Genomic DNA, 12,258 nt, shown 5'->3' on the forward strand with positions numbered 1-12,258 from the left:
AGTTAAATTCACTAAAGAGGAACAATGGGTACATATTGAAGATGTGCATGCTCATCCCCAGAATATTTTTACGTGTCTATTTTCAAAGGATAAAGCTAAGAACATTAACAACTTCATAGTTAAGAACACTACAACAATATGAAACGTATTCTACAAGAACCAATATCACTCTCCAAAACCACATCCTTATGAAACAATCCTTGGATAACCTTTCAGAATTCACAGATAAATTGGTCCACATGGAAAAACTAAAGGTATATCAACCGTAAATGACTTGGTAACAGGAAATACACTGAACAAAAATATAAATGCAACATTTTCAAAGATTTACTGAGTTACAGTTCCTGTAAGGAAGTCAGTCAGTCAATATAAATAAATAAATAAATTAGGCCCTTATCTATGGATTTCACATGACTGAGCAGGGGCTGGGCTGGCCTGGGAGGGCATAGGCCAACCCACTTGGGAGCCAGGCCCACCCATTGGGGAGCCAGGGCCCAGCCAATCAGAATGAGTTTTTCTGCACAAAGGGCTTTATTATGGGGTATTGTGTGTAGATTGCTGAGGATTTTTTTTTATTTAATCCATTTTAGAATAAAGCTGAAACGAAACAAAATGTGGGAAAAGTCAAGCGGTCTGATTTTCTTTCCAAAGGCACTGTATAAGGAATAGGGTACCGTTTGGGAGGCAGCTGTAGTGTGGTGATGTAGTGGAACATCAAACAAGTCTTTGGGTGTTCCTACTACCACAGGTGAATCATGATAATGCCTTGAGATGAAGGGATAGCATCATTCTAGACCAGTTGGCTGGAATTGACATGTTAACACAAAGTGACGCAACTCCAGTGAGTAACGTTTCATCTTCTGTTGTTGTCTGCCCAACATTAGGGATTAGTGTATTTAAAAACGTTTACACATCAAAACAGACCGCACCGATTTGTCAATGAGGGCCTTCTTCCCATGTCCTTATAATGTGTCTCTTTTAGAATGTTGTCAGTCGTATTTCACTAAATTCTGCCCTTTTGTCCCCCACAATGAAATCGGGTGGGAGACTGGATCTGTCTCTGTCCGGTCCTATGTTAGTTAGATGTGATATCTGACACCACTGGCCCGATTTTGACTAAACTTGGGTGAATGATGTGTCTTGCCATAGAGATCTGGCATTTACAATATTACACTGATTGGCCTAAGGGGGGCAGTATAGTAATCAACTGAAATGTTGCCTTGTTTAAATCAAAGAAACATTTTCTTTTTCAGAACTATTGCTGACCCCGGTCTATTGTTGGACAACACGGTTTACAAAAGGTCAACACCCAATGAAAACACTGGCATCCAACCAACCAACTTCTCCTGCAGTTCTCCCTGAACCAACCAACTGCATTCACCTTAGTGTGACTTAGGTCCTTCCCAAATAGGCTACACGCAGACACACACACACACAGACACTTGCACACACACACACACACACGCACACGTATGTATGTGTGTATATATATATATATATATAATGGACTCATACTCACACAATATAGAAGCAAAACTGATCCTGTCAGCAGGCATCTGGTCAGATAAATGTATTAATTTCAGGGGATAGAACGCAGACTATGGCTCCCCTCTGAAAATGCTCTCTACTCCTCTTTTTAGGTATTTTCTTAATAACAATATTTTATTTGTCTGATCGTTTCTTTGTATGCACAGGTGTGTGAGAAAATTATATCACATGATTTCAAAAATTAAATAAGTGATATTAGAAATGGTTTGAAGAGCATAAACTATACAATGATGTTGATTTTGAATGGTTACATTGTAAAGCCTGACTAAAGTAGTCACTTGAAAGGTTTATAAAATAAATGTTTTACAGGTATTTATAGTTTTTAAACATGAGAAACTTTCTTTGTATGAAACTGTAAAAAGGGGGCAAGGGTTAAGTTTCTTAACAAGTATCCCTTAATGGTACCTTATTGTGTCTATTTGAATTACATATTTTAGGTCCTGTAGTTTCAGATGAAATTGTCAAATGAATCCTCCTGCTGCGATATGTATGAAGGTGAATGTTCATAGTTTGTATATATTACAGTATAGATTAATTAATTAAGATGGTTTTTTTTCTCTCTCGCCTGGTGTTACGACCACTGAAATATGACTTCACAGTCATACCGTTTGTGTTGGATTAACTAACAAAGGACTGTTTATCAGGGTTTCAACCAATTTGCGTAAGGATTTTTCCTTGCACTTCACCTCGACCTCATTACAATGAAAGGAATGGACAGACCTACCAACAGGCATAACTGAATACTTTAGGGTGCTCTGACTGTGCTGATTTTGTGTGCTGCCCTATAAAAAAGCTGGAAGTGTAAAATGAACAGGTAATATGTATTTTTCAAGCCATATTCCTGTACTATTCCCATTTTTGTTTATCGTCTGTAAGCACATAGCAAATATGAACTCATAGAATTTATTTTAAAAAATTGTAGAATGTGAAAATTCCAAATTGTCTGCAAACACTGAAATGAAGTTGGGCTCACATAATCATGTGTTTAAAAATGTGTGGCCAGAAAATATCTATTTTGTAGGTTTGCACTGGTTATTATGATGTCACTCTGACGATGCAAAGGATATTTTTTTTTTTTTGTGATGGCCAATTTCTCCCAATTAATTACAAATTTTCATAAACAAGGCATTATTAAAGAGTTCAGCAAAGTTTGAAGATTAGGATGCTCTGATATATATATATATATATATATTCAAGAAAAGTAATTCTAGAACGATGCACTGCTCTCATTGCAAATCCAAAGATGTTATTACTACCTTTTAAAATAAACTTAAGCCATGAAGTGTTACTGTGTTAACAGCCTTTTGTAAGGCATGCATTTTGGCAATCATGATGACAAGTTTTAAGGAAAGAGTTTGCATACAAATATAACTCACAAAGTTTGGTTGAATTGAATTGCTTTTTGTCTTCAATTCTGACTGATCAAGACATTTATTTTGTAAAATGTGTTATTAATTTATAGTTTGCTATTTGATCAATTGGTAAATATTACATGCAAGTACCTTAACATGCTAAAGACCTAGCATAATGCCTTAGATCTGTTTTTCTGTCATGTGTATTGCTGTGAAGTTGAAAGTTGTATCATATATGTATAGTGAAGTGACAATACTGAAGAGTGCATTGTTACTCAGTGGCCGTACCTGAAGTGGCACCCTATTCACTATATATAGTGCACTACTTTTGAGCAGGGCCTCTAGGGAATATAGGGAATAGGGTGCCATTTCAGACGCAGACAATGTACTTGTGCTATGGTTAGACTACTACACCCCTGTTTTTTTCCCAGTTGGTTTTCAGATTTTTCTTTCCCCCACATTTTATTTGTGATCAGTGGGTTTTATTATTTGTACAATTGTTTCATATTTTGACTTTAAGATGAGTATGTAAACAATGGTAAATCAAAGCAATATTGTAAAACATGAGTTTTTGTGTAGAAAGCTCAGTGTTACAGTTCAGAGATGTTTTTCGAGGTGTGATGTTCATATTAAATATCACTGTTCACCTGCATCAATGTTTATCCAGAGTGGGAGCATTTATGTAAAAAGTTTTATTTACACCTTATGCAAGCTGTTGACTAATATTGCATTTGCCAATGCTGCTTGCTAATTTATGATTTATGTCATTGTAAATAAATTATTTTTTATTGTTGATTGACGTGTAATTACTGATTGACTTGGTCTACAATTCATGTCACTGTCCCATAAAAGACACATGGTTGACAGTTTGGTAAGACATTTAACTAAGGTTTCCAGAATGTAATTATTCAGTTGTACACGGAACCACATAAAACTGAATTGTAATAAGACTGAACAAATTATAAAATCAGTTAGCCAAACGTACAACTAACTGTAAGATACTGTGCATGTGTTACATGGTATCGTTGCAACTTAATGTAAAGTTTGACAAGTTTAATATTTCCCAACAGTTGAAATACTACCCCAATTTAAGGTTATCATAGATCTTGAATGAATACATTTATTTGTGTTTGACATACAGTACAAGTGAAGTTTGGACACAATGTTTAAAAAAAAAAATGTTTCTACATTGTAGAATAATAGTTTGTCTAAACTATGAAACCAAAAAAGTGTTAAACAAATCAAAATATTTTTCAAAGTAGCCACACTGCACACTCCTGGCATTCTCTTAACTAGCTTCATGAGGTGGTCACCTGGAATGCTTCAACAGTCTTGACGGAGATCCCACATATGCTGAGCACTTGTTGGCTGCTTTTCCTTCACTCTGCGCTCCAACTCATCCCAAAAAGTTGGGTGATTGTGGAGGCCAGGTCATCTGATGCATCACTCTCCTTATTGGTCAAATAGCCCTTACACAGCCTGGAGGTGTGTTGGGTCATTGTCCTGATGAAAAACAAATGATTGTCCCACTAAGCGCAAACTAAATGGGATGATGTATCTCTGCAGAATGCTGTGGTAGCCATGCTGGTTACGTGTGCCTTGAATTCTAAATAAATCGCTGACAGTGTCACCAGCAAACCACCATCACACCACCTCCTCCACGCTTCACGGTGGGAACCACACATGCATGCGGAGATCATCCGTTCATCTACTCTGCGTCTCACAAAGACACGGCGGTTGGAACCAAAAATGTGGACTCATCAGACCAAAGGACAAATTACCACCGGTCTAATGTCCATTGCTCGTGTTTCTTGGCCCAAGCAAGTCTCTTCTTACTGGTGTGGTTTCTTCGCAGCAATTTGACCATTTGGGCTGCAATCTGAGGTGCAGTTACTAGCCGATTTCTGAGGCTGGTAACTACTGCAGAGGGTAAATTCATTAGAGGTAACTCTGGGTCTTCCTTTCCTGTGGCCGTCCTCATGAGAGCCAGTTTCATCATAGCGCTTGACGGTTTTTGCGACTGCAGTTTAAGAAACTTTCAAAGTTCTTGAAATGTTCTGTATTGACTGACCTTAATGTCTTAAAGTAATGATGGACTGTCGTTTCTCTTTGCTGATTTGAGCTGTTCTTGCCATAATATGGACTTGGTCTTTTACCAAATAGGGCTGTCTTCTGTATACCAACCCTACCTTGTCACAACTGATTGGCTCAAACGCATTAAGAAGGAAAGAAATTCCACAAATTAACTTTTAACAAGGCACACCTGTTAATTGAGATGCATTCCAGGTGACTACCTCATGAAGCTGGTTGAGAGAATGCCAAGAGTGTGCAAAGCTGTCATCAAGGCAAAGGGTGGCGACTTTGAAGAATCTCATCTAAAATATATTTTGATTTTTCAAAACACTTTTTTGGTTACTACATGATTCCATATGTGTTATTTCATAGTTTTGATGCCTTCACTATTATTCTACAACGTAGAAAATAGTAAAAATAAAGAAAAACCCTTGAATGAGTAGCTGTCTCCAAACTTTTGACTGGTACTGTACATCACCACATGGTTGGGCCATCCAAGCACAGATACCCAACAAAACTAAGTATTACTTTAAAGTATTTTTAATTTACACCACTGGAAATGACCTGCCATCCAGTAAAGCTGGTAAATGCTACTATATCAGTATTTAAAAAAAATTGTACGAAGTGAACATGTTTCCGAATGCAACAAAGTCACGCATGAACTGAGAGGATGTTTTCACTGGCAGGTGCCAGATGCAGGAGCAAACCGACAAGTGATCACAAGTCTGCAGTGACCATTAACAGCTGTATGGTCAAGTACTGGGCTTTGTACAATAAGCTGATTCTAGATCGGTTTTTAGGGGCAAGTCCCCCCTCTCCCTCCCGACGACACTTCCGCCCCAGTAAAATCGAACCAATAAGGTGGCTCACTCAGTCGGACGCTGCAGAAGCCTATAACCTGGGTTGTGGTAAACATCTTAGATGTTCTTCAGTGAGAGGGTTATAATGTACAGCTTTCTACGGTATAGGATGACGATGGTTTTATCTGGTGCAATTTGATAACGGCCGTCAAATGGGATTTTCGTAGGAATTAAGGGCCCTGATATTGCTTAAAATCGTCAGGTTGGTAAGTACATTTTGTTAGCCAACGTTAAATGTTTTCATTCATAGCTACAACGCGAGCTACAAGCCTGCCACCAGCAGATCATCAGCCGTTCACCCGAGCTAGCCGCGGTTTTAGTTAGTTAGCGTAACGGTAGGCTATGCCTACTCTGAGGGGATTGTAATTGAAAACAGGTTCACGTCGGTAAATCCTAACTAGCCGGTCACCGTTTTTTAGTAACATGTCCGTTTTTATTCAATGTCAAGACTGGTTTAATTAGTTCGTCTTCATGTCTAGGTACTGGTAGTTCCAGTACCTACCTACTCGTTAACGTTGCCTTTGGAGAAGCCAAGGGTTTACAGTTTACCCTGCTCTGGGTTCTCAGCTGGACGTATCGACCACAGCTGGCTATAGCTAAAGATTGTTACACCAGATAATGTGATTTAAGAAATATTTTTGCTATCCATTACTAGGAGTTACAGGTTACTGTTTGGTGTAACAGATCAATTTCGACCAACCTTAATTTGGCGATGCTAGCTATCTTCGTTCTCGATTTGGCCAAACATGTAACGTTATCTAAAACGTCCGTGTCCAATTGCCAGTGGTGTTTGAATTTAGAAAATGCTCCATTATTAAAGTAAAAATAATTGTTTTGTTCAATAAAGAAACCCTACAATGTGTACGCTGCTATCTTGTCTTTAAAATATTTTCTCGTTCTATTTAGACAGGTAAGTGTCATAATGACATGCCGCACTTTGGGGTTTGTCTCTATCAATGAGAGATTTTAGTCTATCTGGACCGGGTTACCCCGTTGGGAGGAGTTTGGAGCGGGTGAAAAGTGATTTGCATTAGTTTTGGAACTGAGCAGACTCCCGGCGTGAGCCAGGTGCCCCGCTCTGGCGATGGCGAAGTTGACTCAAAACAAAAGCGATGTAATTATGCACGTGAAGTGATAAGCAGGATTCTGCCTTTTCACATCCAGAAATGATTGCTTTTGATATAAAACCCTTTATCTGCCTTCCCAATGAAAATGTATGTTTCTGGATGATCACCATGCTGCCTTGTTGACAACATGTCCGATTGGTGTAGATTTACTGTTTGATTTGAGAAGGGCGCGCCTCTCCTCTTTCGCCCAATGATGTTACGGGCCATTGCCCTGTTCAACCGGGGCCAGCGTAATATAACTCACTCAATATTTAAAATTGACAAGATGGCGGTGTACACATTGTTGGATTACTAAATGGAGCAAAACAATTATTTTAACGGAGCATTTTCTAAATTCAAACGCACCACCTGTAACATTTTAGAAAATGAATGTTTGGCCTAATCGAGAATAAAGATGGTATCGTTAAGGTTGGTTTAAAAAAATGATCTGCAACACTAAACGGTACCTAACCTGTAACTCTCAGTAATCGATACAAAAAAAGATTTGGTTCAATCACATTATCTGGTGTAGCTAATCTGGCTCCATGTGAACTACAATCCCGACACTCTGTTTTAACGTTTATAAACGTCAATGATCCTCACTTGCGATATGGTTTTGGAAACATAAACATATTTTCACATAAAAATAATTTCACAAATGCAAAATATACACTTGCTATATACGGTTTCATTTACAACACTATTCTGGCGTTTTCCTTTCGTTACTCATCGATGTTCAGAGACGCGTTGATGGCTAATTAGAACAGGTGGTTGGTTGTCCTCTGTAAACAAGTGCTGTAACATTAAAAAAAATGGCAGTGTGGGAACCCTAATCCTATACAGTTTGACAATGATGACATCTAACTAGAGGGTATGGAGGGAGGTGAAAACATTCAATATGTGTCAAATGTATCTTTTTTTTTCTTAATTGAAGGTGATAACAAGGGAACCATGTCAACACCACTGTCTGCCATTTTCTTTCTGCTTGACTCAAAACACCAACATCCTCCACCACCTGCCAAGTAGTGATGGTGAGATCCTGCAGCATATCTAGCTAGCTGACGGCATGAGAGTCAACGAAACTAGCGGCCTCGAGCTCAGAATCACATGCTGGCAGAGCACAAGTGTTTGCGAGATAAACAGAGGCAGTGCTGCTTACAGCAACACTGATAAGCCAATGCAGAAACCATATGCCCATATTTTCTCAATTTTATTGGGCCTGGCTTGCAGCCTGAATCTTATTTTTTTACTGGATGAAATGTGTATATTATAGTGTAAGTGGTGTCAGAAATGCAGTGATTGGACTTTTAAACCTACACTTGTGAATTCAGCCAGCTCAACAACCACAAAACACAATGGCTTCCGGTGACCACAAAGAGACAGGGAATGAACTGTCAGAACACCTTCAAATGGATCATGAGTTGAGTCAAAATCAGGACCCTGCTGGGACTAACTTCAAGTCCAAAAGTTTGCCCTCTCTGAATGACTCAGGCCAGCAAAGCAAGGCCTTGTTGACTAAGTCTATGCAGCAACAGGTGTCAATAACGGAGGACAAGAGTACTGAATTCATCCAACTCTCACAGAGGATCAACCTGAACCAACCTTTACCTGAATCCCCCACCAGGACTAATGTTAACTATTCCCCTTCCAGGTCTAGTGTGGTGGGGATGAGTCGTTCAATTAACACAGAGACGCAGGTCAGCAAACCCAGGTGTAAAAATCCTACGAGGCAAGGCTTCATTGCCTCGAGACTACCCCTGATGCGTTTACCCACTAGGAAATACATGAGTGTGATTCTCGAAGACTCACGCTGTTTTTTATGCTGCATGTGCTACCTGACATTTTTCCAGTCACTGATGGTGTCTGGCTACCTTAGCAGTGTAATCACCACCATAGAGAAGAGGTACAGCCTCCGGAGCTCTGAGTCTGGTCTGCTCGTCAGCTGCTTTGACATAGGTAGTCTGCTGGTGGTGGTTTTCATCAGTTACTTCGGAGGCCGAGGGCAGAGGCCCAGATGGTTGGCCGTGGGTGCAGTGTTTATAGCCGTCGGAGCAGCACTCTTCTCCTTGCCTCACTTCATCTCCCCTCCGTACCAAATCCTGGAGGTGAACTCATCACGGGGCAATGAAGGCCTGTGTATGAACAACAACGGCAGTGGCAAGGACTTCCTGGATTTGTCCTCCTGCCCCAGAGACCAAGAGGGTAATGAACACAACCTGTACGTGGCCCTATTCATCATAGCACAGATCCTGGTGGGTATGGGGTCAACGCCCATCTACACCCTGGGACCCACCTACCTGGACGACAACGTCAAGAAAGAGAACGCCTCACTTTATCTTGGTAAGTAACTGTGTGTCTGTCATGGGGTTTGAAAGATGTGAAGATTACACAAACCAAAGTTAATAAACTACTATGACATAAAGGAAGGTAGCTCAGCTAGCAAATGTGTGTTGGTCTGGAGCCCTGGGCCAGATCAATGTTTTCCGCTGGTGGCACTGGTACCACTAAGTTTTTCAGTTGGTTGCAGCATCCCGTGATTTGGTTGTATCATGCAATAGAAAAGTATCATCTTATAAAACTTTTTAGGATCAATTTACTTGTCTGAAAGCTCAAGTCACTTGTCGCCCCCCCCCCCCCCCTAAAAAAATGGTCTGTAACAGCATGAAAATTGTTGGTTGACGGAAGGAACCACTTCACAAAATAACATTCATAAATCAGCTGCTCAACAGGACCTTGATAAGCAGACTTGTGTTTGATAAGCAGGGTTGGATCAAAGCCTGCACACCCAGTAGCTCTCCAGATGGTGGGTTGACGGATTACGTGTTTTATACAGTAGCCCATCAGTGCAGTTAAGTACCTTGCTCAAGGCCACAACGGCAGGAGATATAATTCATGGTATCAGAGACCAGGAGCCATCCATCGTCCAGTGATAATAATGTTGTTGTTTTTTTACAATGTGTTTGAGCAGGGCTGGAGCAAAAGCCTGCACACCCAGTAGCTCTCCTGGAGAATGGTTTTCCACCCTGCAGCATTACAATCAAAACCAAATACTTGTTATGTCTTTATGAAATAGTTCACTCATTCAATGAACCAGGGATCAAATGGCTGAGGTGGGCGGTGTAGCTAATGACTAACACATGTTTGTCTTTTTATAAGGCTAAAATATTCAGTGTTCAGGGTAGATCTTGACAGCATAGTTACTTGTAAATTAGGCTTTTCTAAGATTTTCTTTTTTACTTTGTCAGAATTACTTGGCCAATATTGAATGGAGGAGAATCCTAGCTTAGCAACGGTGTCAGAATTATTTCTGACCACCTAATTTTGAGCTCTTGATACTGTTCTATTACTGGAGTATGCAGCATTGGTTTCATCAACTGTGCACCTGTACCAACTGGCCATTTGCAGTTATTCTCGAGTACCGGTGGAAAGGTATTTTAAGACATGGCAATGACATTAATGCATGCTAAATAGTTAACTAGCAAGATTACCAGCCAAACTACACAATGTTTTGAATTGGCTATCTAGTTAGTCTGTTGTGCAGTATATCGTTATTTTACCTGCTGTGCAATGTCTCCTCTTTCTCAACGGCCCACTCGCACTGACACATACACAGGTGATGCACACACTGCTGACCCAAAATGTGCTTTAACTGAGCAAATAATTCACTAACGAGCAATGCATATCAACAAATGTGCGCACACACTAGGCTTGCTTTGAACTCAAACGCGTCTCACGACTGCATGGTTGAAAGACTACTCATGCCTGCCAATGCAGAACTACAATTATGCTCCGATGCCCTCTGCAGTGATTGGAAGAACAGTGCCCAACACATCGCATCCGGAGGACGCTTAGATCCAATTCTGATTGGAATAGCCTGATTCTTTGATATTGTGATTATTGCATGAACTTGTTTTTTACCTTTCCATTCGGACAGCTTAAATCTACTTGTCCAACAATTTTTTTTCTTCTTGCAAGCCTACAAGCGTTAATGTCGAGCCCAGAGATTACTGAGATGTTATTGAAGAAATAAGTTGTTTAATCATCTTTTCATGTTGTGATTCAAAATATGAATGTGCAACCTAATCCAGTGATTGTCATGCATTTTGGGTAGACAGTTATGCTATTGTTATATTTTACTGTTAAAATAGAGCTCCAGAATTAGTCTAGGCAGCCGCTAGTGGGCACTAGATCTCCAGTATTGTCTAGGCTTAATGTGCTCAGCTGGTAATACACGTGTCTCCAACGACTGGTTCGTACATAACATCCAACATGAAGGCTACAAAGGTATGGGTTTCCGCAACTAGCTTTAATGGCGTGCCGCCGGAAAAAAACGGGAAAAATGTGCGTACTGTCTTAACCACATTTTCCTGCTGTTGCGCACTGCGTTCAGCCAGTCAGGTTGCAGCAGTCTGTTTACCTCTGCTGAATGCTGGGCGCAACATCACAAAGTAGCATTAGCCATTCTAGCTGCCTTTCCACCTGCCTCTGCCTATACACAAGGCCTTACAATACACATTTGTCTACTACGAAATTAGCTACTTAAATGTTTTTTTTTACCCCTTTTTCTCCCCAATTTCGTGGTATCCAATTGGTAGTTAGTCTTGTATCATCGCTGCAACTCCCGTACGGACTCGGGAGAGACGAAGGCCGAGAGCCATGCGTCCTCAAACACGACCCAACCGATCCGCACTGCTTCTTGACAGAATGCCCACTTAACCCGGAAGCCAACCACACCAATATGTCGGAGGAAACACCGTACACCTGGCGACCGTGTCATCGTGCATGTGCCCTGCCCGCCACAGGAGTCGGTGGTGCGCGATGGGACAAGGACATCCCTGCTGGCCAAATCTTCCCCTAACCCGGACGATGCTGGGCCAATTGTGTGCCGCCCCATGGGTCTCCCGGTCATGGCTGGCTGCAACAGAGCCTGGATTCGAACCAGGATCTCTAGTGGCACAGCTAGCAACTGCGCTGCAGTGCCTTAGGCAACTGCGCTGCAGTGCCTTAGGCAACTGCGCCACTCGGGAGGCCCGGCTGCTTAAACTTTGACTTCAGTTATTCAATCAATCATTGTTCCTTTCAGCTGTCGTCCTAGATCTTCTCCTTCCAGTGCTCTGAAACAATGTGAACTCATTAAGACCTTAACACTGAAAATAAAATAATAGTTATGAAACAGGCTTGTATTCTGTGGTGGCCTGGTGCCTGCCTCCATTACACTCAAAGAAAAAAACCTACACAAAGGGATTAGCTCCTAGGATGTGTCCCAAATGGCACCGTATTTAAAAAAATATATATATAGTGCACTACTTTTGACCAGAG

At 40.8% G+C, this 12,258-nt stretch overlaps 2 protein-coding genes across 12 annotated transcripts in view; both read left to right on the forward strand.

The window, feature by feature from the left end:
- Nucleotides 1-3,695, forward strand: part of LOC139560660 (nuclear receptor coactivator 2-like) — a 68,845-nt gene extending 65,150 nt beyond the window's left edge. For all 8 annotated transcript variants that reach the window (XM_071377646.1, XM_071377652.1, XM_071377650.1 and 5 more), the window contains one exon: nt 1,254-3,695. In XM_071377646.1, coding sequence (XP_071233747.1) covers nt 1,254-1,265 — 12 coding nt within the window. In that variant the 3' untranslated portion in view covers nt 1,266-3,695. The remainder of the gene's footprint in view (nt 1-1,253) is intronic.
- A 2,147-nt stretch (nt 3,696-5,842) lies between these two features.
- Nucleotides 5,843-12,258, forward strand: part of LOC139559564 (solute carrier organic anion transporter family member 5A1-like) — a 37,131-nt gene continuing 30,715 nt past the window's right edge. Inside the window, exons 1-2 of one of the 4 annotated variants that reach the window (XM_071375662.1) lie at nt 5,843-6,039; nt 7,874-9,279. In XM_071375662.1, the coding sequence (XP_071231763.1) occupies nt 8,295-9,279 (985 nt within the window). In that variant the 5' untranslated portion in view covers nt 5,843-6,039; nt 7,874-8,294. Of the gene's footprint in view, nt 6,040-7,225; nt 7,369-7,873; nt 9,280-11,133; nt 11,224-12,258 lie in introns of those variants that run through there. The other 3 variants (XM_071375663.1, XM_071375665.1, XM_071375666.1) reach the window with 3 other exon arrangements.

This window comes from Salvelinus alpinus, chromosome 30, assembly GCF_045679555.1.
Source record: "Salvelinus alpinus chromosome 30, SLU_Salpinus.1, whole genome shotgun sequence".
In the NCBI taxonomy this organism is placed as follows: Eukaryota; Metazoa; Chordata; class Actinopteri; order Salmoniformes; family Salmonidae; genus Salvelinus; species Salvelinus alpinus.